Source organism: Chiloscyllium plagiosum, chromosome 27 (genome assembly GCF_004010195.1).
Source record: "Chiloscyllium plagiosum isolate BGI_BamShark_2017 chromosome 27, ASM401019v2, whole genome shotgun sequence".
Lineage (NCBI taxonomy): Eukaryota > Metazoa > Chordata > Chondrichthyes > Orectolobiformes > Hemiscylliidae > Chiloscyllium > Chiloscyllium plagiosum.
Genome location: NC_057736.1, coordinates 15,169,958 through 15,183,217, shown reverse-complemented (window position 1 = coordinate 15,183,217; position 13,260 = coordinate 15,169,958). Strand labels below are relative to the sequence as shown.

At 41.2% G+C, this 13,260-nt stretch overlaps 1 protein-coding gene across 7 annotated transcripts in view; it reads right to left on the bottom strand.

Moving 5' to 3' along the window:
- Positions 1–2,619: 2,619 nt before the first annotated feature.
- LOC122563584 (ribosomal protein S6 kinase 2 alpha-like) overlaps positions 2,620–13,260 on the bottom strand; it is a 214,021-nt gene continuing 203,380 nt past the window's right edge. For 6 of the 7 annotated variants that reach the window (XM_043717494.1, XM_043717496.1, XM_043717495.1 and 3 more), the window contains 2 exons: positions 4,788–4,925; positions 2,620–3,443 (listed from right to left, as the gene is read on the bottom strand). In XM_043717494.1, coding sequence (XP_043573429.1) covers positions 3,318–3,443; positions 4,788–4,925 — 264 coding nt within the window. In that variant the 3' untranslated portion in view covers positions 2,620–3,317. Of the gene's footprint in view, positions 3,444–4,787; positions 4,926–6,604; positions 6,824–13,260 lie in introns of those variants that run through there. The other variant, XM_043717500.1, reaches the window with a different exon arrangement.

Below are 13,260 nucleotides of genomic sequence, written 5' to 3'. Positions count from 1 at the left end.
AGTTCCAGACTCTTCACAACTGTCAAATCAGGACTGCTTAAAGTGGGTTGTTAAAATGCTGCAACATCAGATGAAAATGGTGTATGGGGAAAAATTCAAAATTTGTTCCTCATTTACCACCTTGTGGAGAAGGGTTGGTGTGGGTAGGAGAGTGGGGTGATGGCAATCAATGTCTAGGCACTCCTGACACACAAAAAGGCCAGATAAAATTATGCAGGGACGGCAATGCAAGATTTCAGGTTTCTTAATTTTTTCTTAAGTGTAGCCATTCCCACATGGGTACCAGACTAAAACCGGGTGCTCAGTTTTTAGCTTCTATCGCCCATCAGTGTTACTGGTTAGTTACACTTGCAATCAGTTATCCTATGTAGTAAAATAATGTCAACCATTTGATTTAAAATTATTGGCAATGCAGATTTGTATCAGACATTCCTGAAGTTTTGGGTTTTGAGATGGTGATGATGATCTTTTTTCTTAAGTCACTATAGTCTTTGTGCTTTAGGTACCTCCACAGACCCCCGTGGTGTTATTGAAGAGGGAGCTCCACAATTTTGATCAAGTGTTGGTGGAGGAATGGTGACAAATTTCCAAGTCAGGATGATGTGTTACTTTGGGAAGTCGGTGGGGGAGGACCTGCAGTTGCCAATGTTCACATATACCTCCTTGCTTCTCCATCTACTTTAGAGGTTTATAAAGTGATGTTGAAAAAGCCTTGGTGAGTTGCTGCACAGCAACTTGTAGACAGTATGTTGTTGCTATGGTACAGCCAACGATGGGGACAGTGAATATTATAAAGATGGATAGGATGGCAATGAGGCAGTAGTAGAAATCCCAGCTGCCAGTTGTTTGGGTAAATGAAAACTCATAGATGGTGGTGGGGGGTATCTAGTGATGGTAATAAATGTAATAGCATTAAATTGTAAGGTGGCTAGATTCTCTCTTGCTGGAGACACTCACTGCCTGCCACTTGTGTGGTGCAATGTTGCTTGCCACTTATTAGCTCAACCTGAAAGCTGTCAGACACAGCTGCATGTGGGCAAACACTACTTCATTATTTGAGAAGCTATATATAGGTCTAAGTATTGTGCAATCATCAGTGAAATTCTATCCTTATTTTGAACTGAAGATCATTAATAAAGCTACTGAGGATGGTTGAGCATGGGACACTGCCTTGAGGAACTACAGCAATGATTTTCTTTTGCTAAGATGATTTGTTTCCATGAATTACAAACATCTTTCTTTGTGCAAGGCATGATTTCAGCCAGTGGAGAGATTTCCCTGATTCAAATTGACTTCAATTTTACTTGGGTTCCTTGAGAAAACACTCAGTCAAATGCTGCCTTGTATTCAAGGATAGATACATGTTACCCCTGGAATTCAGCTCTTTTGCCCATGTTGGATTGAGGCTAGAATGCAATTTTGAACACAGCAGATCTAATGGAACCCAAATTGAATATTGGTGGGTAAATGACACAAAACAACTATGTCAGACAAATATCTTCAACTACTTCACGAATGATTGAGAATAAATGCTGGGAATGTAATTGGTTGAATTGTTATTTGTTCTTTATTTTGTGAACAGAATATTCCCAGATAATTTTCTGCATACTTAGGTCTAGTGTCATAACTGTACGAAAGCAGATTGCCTAGCTAGATCTGGAACACAGTTGTCAGTCTTGCAGCTGGATGTTGTTATGCCCATGGTCTTTGTTGCATTCACAACACTAATCCATTTGCTATCATGTAGACTGAAATCAATTGGCTAAAGATGGCATCTTCAGTGATGGACACCTGAGTGGGAGATTGAGGTGGATCATCCAATCAATACATTTGGCTGAAGATGCATCAGCTGCCTTTTGCATTGGCATGTTGGGCTCTACTATTGTTCAAAATGAGGATGTTCATGGAGTCTCTTCTGTATCATTAGCTGTCACGATTTATGATTTGATGTGACAGGACTGTAGAACCTTGATCTGATCCATTGTTTCTGGGAACACTCAACTATATCATTAGGATTTTGGATTGGTGGTGCTGGAAGAGCACAGCAGTTCAGGCAGCATCCGAGGAGCAGCAAAATCGACGTTTCGGGCAAAAGCCCTTCATCAGGAATGCTTGCCCATTGTTTTCTTCGTTTGAAGTCCTGTATTATTGTTATAGTAATTTGATACCTTGAATTTAAAAACGTCTGGTGATGCGTCTAAAATGCTGTACCATCCTCACTAAACCAAATACAGCTAATGGTAATGGCAAGGTGATAGATGGAGTGGAATACAGTCCTTCTGCTGCTGAAGATCCTTGCATATCAATGATACCTAGTTCAGTCATGTTGAAAGTTCTTCAATTAAATTTGGCATTTTTGTTACTTACTAAGATTGTTGCTCTTTTAAACAAGCATTGTTCCATTTATAACACTTTCATTTCAGTTGTTTAAATCCACAGACATGTCACAAGCCAGACACACAATAATTCAAGACGTTCACACTTTCTGGACAGTTTCTTAATGCACATCTAATCATATGACTTGATCTGCTGTTGGGTACTGTAAACTCAGTTATGACAAGGCATTTGTTCATTTATAATTGCATTTATGCCATGATCACTAAGCCCATGGGGCAAGGAATTGAAGCATCACTGAGCACATCTTTAAACAGTGATATACTCAGCGTCTGATTGAAATCTTTACAGCATAGTACTGCAAGAAAAATGAACTATGATTCAATAAATCTAAATACATGAAAGGGAAAGGTAGTATTCTCCAAATTCTCTTATTCGCCAAATAGCATGAACAACAGTGAGCTTTAACATATAATCAGACATTTCGAATCTTCAAAATTCTTGCAGCCTAACTTCAACCTGGGCCTTTGATCTGATTAGTTCTGTAATTCCACAAAATTTTGCTCTTCATGATTCAAATACAATTTGTACTCAGACTGTGCTTACAACTGTAGTTCAAAAAACAAAGTATTGTTTTTTTTACAGGTACTTAAAAGTAAAATTTAAAAGATTAGGAAATACCCTTAAACAGAATTCAGAGTTGTTTGGTTGCTGCAAGATACTCTCCACTGAAAACAAGTCTGGCAAAGTGAAGTTACTACAGCAGAATTGTACGGTAAAAGCTATTTAACATGATAAAAAGCAATTTTCCCTTAGTTCATTTTCCTTATTTTTATCTCTCAAGAACTGCAATATTATCCCAAAGATTCAACAGCCAACTAACTGCCACGTCTTGAGGGAAGAACAGTCTCTGTGACTGTGCACATAACTTGGGCTTCCCTGGATTTTGCACTGCCTGTGATAAGCCACAAACAGATGCTGAGTTACAGAGAGGTGGACGGCAGCTTTTTAAGTTCTCTGCGTTGAGCTAAAGTTGATGCCTTCACAGATTCCAGTTTTGGTGCTGGCGGGGAGCTGTTCAAGGCTGAGAAGGTGGCTGCCATTGCTCCCTGAAAAGAAAGCACAAGAAAACATTGTTAAAAACATCCCTTACATGAAGCAGATTTCCACACAAAATACATGAATGCATACAGATTTAAAGTCAGTTCCCTCTTCGTCAGAGCTAACTATACAGTTTTAGAAACACCTTGACTATAATGTCAAGGCTACTTCAGAAGAATATGCAGTTAATTGAAAGAATTGATACCACTGTTTCAAGAAAAGTACTTACTTCTACCTCAGTGGGTAGAAATATCACAGCACCTAACTGACAGCTTGAATGTTTGCTTTACTTAGTAGCAGTGTTGTTGGATGCAGAGATTAAATTGGACCTTTGTGCAAGGGAAATTGTATCTCACAAATGTGATTCAGATTTTTGAGAAAGGAACCAAAAGGATTGTTGAGGGCAGAGTGGTAGACATTGATTGCTTGGACTTAAGTAAAGCCTTTGATAAGGTTCTGCATGGTAGACTAATTAGTAAAGTTAGATCACACGGGATTCAGAGTGAGCTTGCCAATTGGATACAAAGTTGGCTTTATGGTAGGACATATAGGCTTGTGGTGGAGGGTTGTTTTTCAGACTAGAAGCCTGTGACCAGCGGTGTTCCACAGGAATCGGTACTGGGTGCACTTTTATTTGTCATTTATATAAATGATTTGAATGAGAATATAGGAGGCATGGTTAGTAAATTTGACACCAAAATGAGTGGTACAGTGGACGGTGAAGGAGGTTATCTAAGATTACAAAGAATCTTAATCAATTTAGTCAATGGACTGAGGAGTGGCAGATGGAGTTTCATTTGGATAAATGCGAGGTATTGCATTTTGGTAAAACAAACAAGGGCAGGACTTTTACTATTAAAAGTAGGGCCCTGGGTAGTGCTGTACAACACAGATCCCTAGGGATTCAGGTACATGATTCTTTGAAATTTGTGCTACAGGTAGACAGGGTGGTGAAGAAGGTGTTGAGCATGTTTGCTTCATTGCTCAGACCTTTGAGTGTAGGAGGTGGGACATCATGTTGAGATCATATAGGACATTTGCAAGACCTCTTCTTAAGTACCATGTCCAGTTCTGGGGTCGCCCTGTTATAGGAAGGAGAGGGTTCAGAAAAAAAATAACCAGGTTGTTGCCAGGAATGGAGAGATTGAGTTATAAAGATTGGCTGGATAGGCTGGGACATTTTTTCACTCAAGTGTCAGAAGTTGAGGGGTGAAGTGGCAGTGGCTGGCACCTCAGAATTCTAGATCATGATAATGCCATCAGGATAATAGAAAATGCCAAAGACATATTAGAGTGTGTTGATAGGATTATCAGTAAGCATATCTACTCACCCACTAAATATAACTACATACCTTAATAAGGTGGACATCCTGGCGGGTCAGCTGGCTTTGTGGAAGCTGATCTCTGTTTACAATCCACTGATGTTTCAAAACTTGCTTTGCTGTTAAACGTTGGTGTGGATCAACATGCAACATCTTGGAGACAAGTTCCTGTCAATTGGAAAGCTGTCATTAGGGATGGATTTTGATTCTCATAATTCTGGATATTGGTTTGCTTACTGAGCTGGAAGATTCATTTCCAGACGTTTTGTCACCCTACTAGGTAACATCTTCAGTGGGTCTCCAGGCGAAACACTGTTGATAATTCCTGCTTTCCATTTATGTTTGGGTTTCTTTGGGTTGGTGATAGCATTTCCTGGTGTGATGTCATTTCCTGTTCTTTTTCTCAGGGGTGGTAGATGTGGTCTAACTCAATGTGTTTGTTATAGAGTTCCGGTTGGTGGCTAGTTTTCTGCCTGTTTGTCCAATGTAGTCTTTATTACAGTTCTTGCATGGTATTTTGTTAATAACATTAGTTTTGCTTGTTGTCTGTATAGACTCTTTCAAGTTCATTAGCTGCTGTTTTAGTGTGTTGGTGGGTTTGTGGGCTACCATGATGCCAAGGGGTCTGAGTAGTCAGACCCCTTGGCATCATGGTAGCCCACAAATCCACTAACACACTAAAACAGCAGCTCATGAACTTGTTATTAACAAAATACCATGCAAGAACTGTAACAAACACTACATTGGACAAACAGGCAGAAAACTAGCCACCAGGATACATGAACATCAACTAGCCACAAAATGACATGACCCTCTCTCACTAGTGTCCTTACATATAGATGAGGAAGGACACCACTTCGATTGGGACAACACACCAAACCTAGGACAAGCCAAACAGAGACACGCACGAGAATTCCGAGAAGCATGGCATTCCAACTGGAACTCGATCAACAAAAACATTGCATTAGACCCCATCTACCACCCCCTGAGAAAAAGACAACACAGATCCCTAGGGATTCAGGTACAGGAAATGACATCACACCAGGAAATGATGTCACCACAGGAAATGACATCACCAAACCAAAGAAACCCAAACAAATAAATAGAAAGCAGGAATTATCAACAGTGCTTCACCCAGATGCCCACTGAAGATGTTACCTAATAGGGTAACAAAACGTCTGGAAATGAACCTTCCAACTCAGCGAGCAAACCTACATCCACTACCTCAACCTGAACTACAAATCTTCTCAAAACTCGCTATTCTCATAATTAACACTAGAAGCAAATACTAAGCAGTCTTCAAAAATGAACAGATTGAGGAATTTTAAGTGTAATATAATAATACATGTGAGAAGTGTTTTATAAATGCAAGAATATTCAAGATGTCTTATTGAGGAATAATCAGACAAAAATGGATGCTAAACCAAAAGAAGGAAACACTAAGAGGAGTGGCCGGAAGTGCATTGAGCGGGGGTTCAAAATGAACCATTGAAAGACAGAAGTAGGGGGAGGTATTTAAAGGAGGGAATTGCAGCGCAGTGACACTTCAACAACTGAAGGTACAACCATCAATAGTGGGATTTCAGTGAGGCATTAGGGAGCAGAAAGTGATGTAGGATTCGAGATAGGGGAGTCTAAAACTAGAGGGCATGCGTTTAAGGTGAGAGGGGTAAGATTTAAAAGAAACCGGAGATGCATCTTTTTCACACAGAGGATGGTGCTTATATGGAACACGCTGCCAGAGGAAGTGGTAGAGGTGAGTGCAATTACAACATTTGGACAGATACATGGACAAGAAAGGTTTAGAGGGATAAGGACCAAACGCAGGCAAATGGGATTAGTTCTGTTTCGGAAAATTGGTTGGCACAGATGAGTTGGGCAGAAGGGTCTGTTTCCATGTTGTATGTCTCTATGACTCAAAGTTTATCGAATAAATATTTGTTAGTAACTGGTCAACATACACAGTTACTAATAATCAAGTATAATACTTATCTCTCTCATTCACCCACCCTCCATCCCTCAGGAAAAGAGGAATGAAAACAGATTTCTCTGCAGAGATTGGTTTCCTTAAAACAAAAATGGATTGGACAATGAGTTACTCTTGAAGGAAAAACAATAGGCGTGGAATATTCAAAAATCTCTTATGTTTTCACTCTGTGGTTAAGTCACTAAGCATGCACGATTGTCTCTGAGGTCTTGCAGACAGAGCTTGCTTGGGAATTACAATCTTGGGATGTTCTTTCAAAAGAACAAACAGACTTCACCCTGAACTCAACAAGATCTGATAAATCTCTCACACAACAAGTTGTTATGGTATGGAATGCACTGCCTGGAAGTGTGGTGAAAGAAGTTTCAATTGAGACATTCAAGAATATACTAGATGATAGAAACAACATGCAAAAGTACAGGGAGAAGTTAGGAGATTGGCAATAAGCAAACTGCTCAGAGAGCTAGCGCAAACATGATGGGCCAAATCAGATGTGCAAGAGATCAGCTGGACAGCTTGTTCACAACAAGTTTCCCTTCAACATAGCTCAAAAAACAAGAACTTCTCTAAGTTAGACACCGTTCAAACAACCTCACCATGGTGCCTTGCAAAATGAACTGTTATCACCAGTGATGGAATCTCTAGTAAGCCTTGTCAATATAAATGCAGTGAACGTCCAATGACTTCTTCTAAAGAAACCAGTCTCGGAATGTTAACAAAATTGGCTGGGGCTATTTTTCTTGCAGCATCGAAGACTGAGGGGTGACCTTATAGAGGTTTATAAGACCAAGAGGGACATGGATAGGAAGAATAGCCAAGGCCTTTTCTCCATGGTGAGGGAGTCCAAAACTAGAGGGCATAGGTTTAAGGCGAGAGGGCAAAGATTTAAAAGGGAGTTTTTCACACAGAGGCATGTATGGAATGAGCTGCCAGAAGAAGTTCTTTGCTCTTTGTAAATATTATGATTGTACGTGGCACAATTATAACGTTTACAAAGAGCAAAGAACAATACAGCTCGGGAACAGGCCCTTTGGCCCTCCAAGCTTGCTCTGCCACATTCTTCCCTTCCATGCTAAAACTGTTTTCATTTGCAGGATCCATATCCCTCTATTCCCTTCCTATTCATATATTTGTCCTGGTGCTTCTTGAACGCTACTATTGTGTCTACTTCCACCACCTCCTCTGGCAAAGCGTTCCAGCCATTCACCATCCTTTATGTGAAAAATTTGCCTTGCACATCTCTTTTAAACTCCCCCCCCCCCCCCCGCACCTTGAACCTGTGTCCCCGAGTAATTGACTCCTCCACTCTAGGAAAAATCCTCATGTTTCCCACTTTACCATGCCATTCATAATCTTACAAACTTCTAATAGGTCACCTCTCAACCTCCTGCGTTCCAGTTAAAACAAACCCAGTTTATCCAACCTTTCTTCATAGCTAAAATCGCCCATACCAGGAAACATACTGTTAAACCTTTTCTGTACCTGCTGCAAAGCATCCACATCCTTCCAGTAGTATAATGACCAGAACTGTATGCAATATTCCAAGTGTGGCCTAACTAAAGTTTTTCAAAGCTACAACATAACTTGTCTATCCTTATACTCAATGCCCTTTCCAATGAAGGCAAGCATGCCATATGCCTTTTTTACTAACTCCTACCTTCAGTGATCTGTGGATCTGCACACCCAGGTCCCTCTTTAAAAGGCATCTGAATGGGTATATGAATAGGAGAAAGTGAGGACTGCAGATGCTAGAGATCAGAGTCGAGAGTTTGGTGCTGGAAAAGCACAGCAGGTCAGACAGCATCTGAGGAGCAGGCGAATCAACGTTTCGGGCATCAGCCCTTCATCAGGAATAGGAATATATGAATAGGAAGGGTTTAGAGGGATATGGCCAAATGATGACAAATATTTGCATCAGTGTTTACTGTACAGAAGGACATGGAAGGTACAGAAGGTGGGGAAATAGTTGGTGACATCTTGATGAAAAATGTCCATTTTACAGAGGTGGTGGTGCTGGACACATTAAAATGCATAAAGGTGGATAAATCCCCAGGACCTGATCCAGTGTACTCTAGAACTCTGTGGAAAGCTAGGGAAGTAATTGCTGGGCCCCTTGCTGAGATATTTGTATCATCGATAGTCACAGGTGAGGTGCCGGAAGACTGGAGGTTGGCTAATGCGGTGCAACTATTTGAGAAAAGTGGTAAAGAAAACCCAGGGAACCACAGATACGTGAGCCTGATATCAGTGGTGGGCAAGTTGCTGGAGGGAATCCTGAAGGAGAGGATTTACATGTATTTGGATAGGCAAGAGCTGATTAGGGATAATCAACATGGCTTTGTGTGTGGTAAATCATGTCTCATGAACTTTGTTGAGTTTGTTGAAGAAGAGGATTGATGAGCGCAGAGCGGTGCATGTGATCTATATGGACTTCAGTAATGCTTTCTGCAAGATTCCTCATGGTAAACTGGTTAGCAAGATTAGACCACATGGAATACAGGGAGAACTAGCCATCTGGATGTAGAACTGGCTTGAAGGTGGTAGACAGAGGTGGTGGTGGTGGAGGCCTGTTACCAGTGTTGTGCCTTAAGGATCGGTGCTGGGTACACTGCTTTCATGATTTATATAAATGATTTGGATGTGAACATAGGAGGTATAGTTTATAAGTTTGCAGATGACACCAAAATTGGAGGCATAGTGGACAGCAAAGAAGGTTACTTCAGAGTACAACACGGTCTTGATCAGATGGGCCAATGTGCCGAGAAGTGGCAGATGGAGTATAATTTTGATAAAGTTGTATATTGAGAAGGCAAATCAGAGCAGGATTTATATACTTAATGGTTGTTGGGGAGTGTTGCTGAACAAAGAGACCTTGGAGCGCAGATTCATTGTTCCTTGAACATGGTAGATCGGGTAGTGAAGAAGGCTTTTAGTATGCTTTCCTTTATTGGTCAGACCATTTGGGTATAGGAGTTGGGAAGTCATGCTGCGGCTGTACAAGACGTTGGTTAGGCCACTTTCAGAATATTGTGTGCAATATTGGTCTTCCTCCTATAGGAAAGATGTTGTGAAACTTGAAAGGGTTCAGAAAAGATTTACAAGGATGTTGCCAGAGTTGGAGAGTTTGAGCTTGAGGGAGAAGCTGAACAGGCTGGGGCTGTTTTCCGGGTGCATTGGAGGCTGAAGGGTGATCTTATAGAGGTTTATAAAATCATGATGGGCATGGATAGGGTAAGTAGACAAGGTCTTTTCCCTGGGTTGAGGGAGCCCAGAACTAGAGGGCATAGGTTTAGGGTGAAAGGGGAAAGGTTTAAAGGGACCTGAGGGTTGTGCACATATGGAATGAGCTGCCAGAGGAAGTGGTGCATGCTGGTACAATTACAACATTTAAAAGATACCTGCATGGTGTGTTGCATGCCCGGTGTCAGGGTGCAGGACATCTCCGACCAGCTTGAAAGGATATTGGAGCAGGAGGAAGAAGATCCAGTTATTGTGGTCCACATGGACACTAACAACATAGACAAGGCTAGGAAGGAGGACCTGTTTGGGGAGAATCAAGCACGAGGAAGGAAATTGAAGAACAAGTCCTTGAGGGTCATAATCTCTGGATTACTGCCCGAGCCACATTCTAACCAGCATAGTGATAAGAAAATTAGAGAAATAAACATGTGGCTAAGAGATTGGTGTGGGAAAGAGGGATTCTATTTCATGGGACATTGGCATCAGTTTTGGAACCGAGGCAATCTGTACTGATGGGATGGTCTCCACCTGAATCGATCTGGAACCAGTGTTCTGGCGAAAAGGGTAAATAGGGTGGTCACTAGGACTTTAAATTTGTGAGTCGGGAGGGAAGGGAAAGGGAAAGCAACAGGGAGTATGGAGTTAAGTAGAATGAGAAGCAGGCAGGTTGGCATGTGTGGAGCGTTTAAGTTCAAGGCAGACTAGGAATGAAGCAAAAAGGAAGGATAACTTAGGACATATTACTAGAGATGTTGGAAATCATGAGGATAAGAAAATTAGCATTCAGGCGCTTTGCCTGAATACTCGTAGCATTCGTAACAAAGCAGATGAATTAATGGCACAAATCATTGTGAAGGATTATGATGTGGCAGGCATCACAGAGGTGTGGTTGCAGGGGGTTCAGGACTGGCAGTTAAACATCCAAGGATTTACAACTTATCGAAAAGACAAGGAAGAGGCAGGGTTGCCTTGTTAGTTAAGAATGAAATTAAATCTATGGCACTGAATGACATAGGGTTAAGTGATATGGAGTCTGTGTGGGTGGAGTTGAGGAACCACAAAGGCAAAAAAAGCATAATGGGAGTAATGTACAGACCTCCCAGCAGTGATCAGGATCAGGGACGCAAGGTGTACCAGGAAATAGATAGGGCATGTCAGAAAGGCAAGGTCACGGTGATCATGAGGGACTACAATATGCAAATGAATTGGGTGAATAATGTTGCCAGTCGATCCAAAGAAAGGGAATTCATGGAATGCATACAGGATGGGTTTTTGGAACAGCTTGTGATGGAGCCCACAAGGGAGTTGGCTATTCTGGACTTATTGCTATGTAATGAGCCAGACTTTATAAAAGATCTTAAAGTAAGGGAACACTTCAGAGGCACAAAACATAATATGGTAGAGTTCCGTCTGCAGTTTGAAAAAGAGAAAGCAAAATCGGATGTAATGGTGTTACAGTTAAATAAAGGTAATTACAGGGGCATGAAAGAGGAACTGACAAAAATCGACTGGAAGCAGAGCCTAGTGGGAAGACAGTAAAGCAACAACAGCAGGAGTTTCTGGTGTAATTGAGGACACAGTACAGAGGTTCATCCCAAAGAAAAGAAAGACCATGGCTGAGAAAGGAAGTCAGGAATTGTATCAAGGAAAAGTGGCCAAGAGCACTGGGAAATTAGAAGACTGGGAAGATTACAAAAACAAACAGAGGATAACAAAGAGAGAAATAAGGAAGGAGAGGATCAAATATGAAGGTAAGCTAGCCAGTAATATTAGAAATGATAGTAAAAAGTTTATTTCAATACATTAGAAACAAACGAGAGGCAAAAGTAGAAATTAGGCTGTTCCAAATTGATGCAGGAAGGCTAGTGATGGGAGATAAGGAAATAGCTGAAGAACTTAATGAGTATTTTGTATCAGTCTACAGTGGAAGACATGAGTAATAGCCCAACAATTAAGGAGAGCTGGGGGCAGAGTTGAGTATGGTAGCCATTACAAAAGAGAAAGTGCTAGAAAAGCTAAAAGATCTAAAAATTGATAAATCTCCTGGCCCCGATGGGCTAGAATTCTGAGGAAGGTGGCTGAAGAAATAGTGGAGGCGCTGGGAAATTCAGTGGATGTTATTTACCTAGATTTCCAAAAGGTCTTTGATAGGGTGCCTCACGGGAGGCTGCTGAATAATGTGAGGGCCCATGGTGTTTGAGGTGAGCTATTGGCATGGATTGAAGATTGGCTGTCTGAGAGAAGGCAGAGAGGTGGGATCAAAGGTTATTTCTTGGAATGACAGCTAGTGACAAGTGGTGTCTGCAGGGTTCAGTATTGGGGCTGCAGCTGTTCACTTTATATATTAATGATCTGGATGAAGGGACTGGAGGCATTCTGGTGAAATTCGCTGATGATACAAAGTTAGGCGGACAGGTAGGTAGTTCTGAGGAGGTGGGGAGGTTGCAGAAAGATTTATACAGGTTAGGAGTGTGGTCCAGGAAATGGCTGATCAAATTCAAATGCACTTTGGAAAAAAGAATACAGATGTGGCCTATTTTCTAAATGGTGAGAAAATTCATAAAGCCAAAGTACAAAGGGATCTGGGAGCGCTAGTCCAGGATTCTCTAAAGGTCGACTTGTAGGTTGAGTCTGTGGTTAAGAAAGCAAATGTGATGTTGTCATTTATCTCAAGAGGGCTGAATATAAAAGCAGTGTTGTGCTACTGAGACTTTACAAAGCTCTAGTTTGGCCCTATTTAAAATAGTGTGTCCAATTTTGTGCCCCACACCTCAGGAAGGAGGTACTGGCACTGGAGCGTGTCCAACGGAGATTCACATGGATGATCCCTGAAATGGTAGACCAAACATACAATTAAAGGCTGAGGATTCTGGCATTGTATTCATTAGAGTTTAGAAAATTGAGGGGAGATCTAATAGCAACTTAAAAGATAATGCATGGCTTAGAAATCTGTAAGAGTAATAGGGTGGTTATGGTAGGGGATTTTAACTTTCCAAACATCGACTGGGACTGCCATAGTGTTAAAGGTTTAGATGGAGGGGAATTTCTTAAGTGCGTACAAGACAATTTTCTGATTCAGTATGTGGATGTATCTACTAGAGAAGGTGCAAAACTTGACCTACTCTTGGGAAATAAGACAGGGCAAGTGACTGAGGTGTCAGTGGAGGAGCACTTTGGGGCCGGCGACCATAATTCTATTCGTTTTAAAATAGTGATGGAAAAGGATAGACCAGATCTAAAAGTTGAAGTTCTAAATTGGAGAAAGGCCAATTTTGA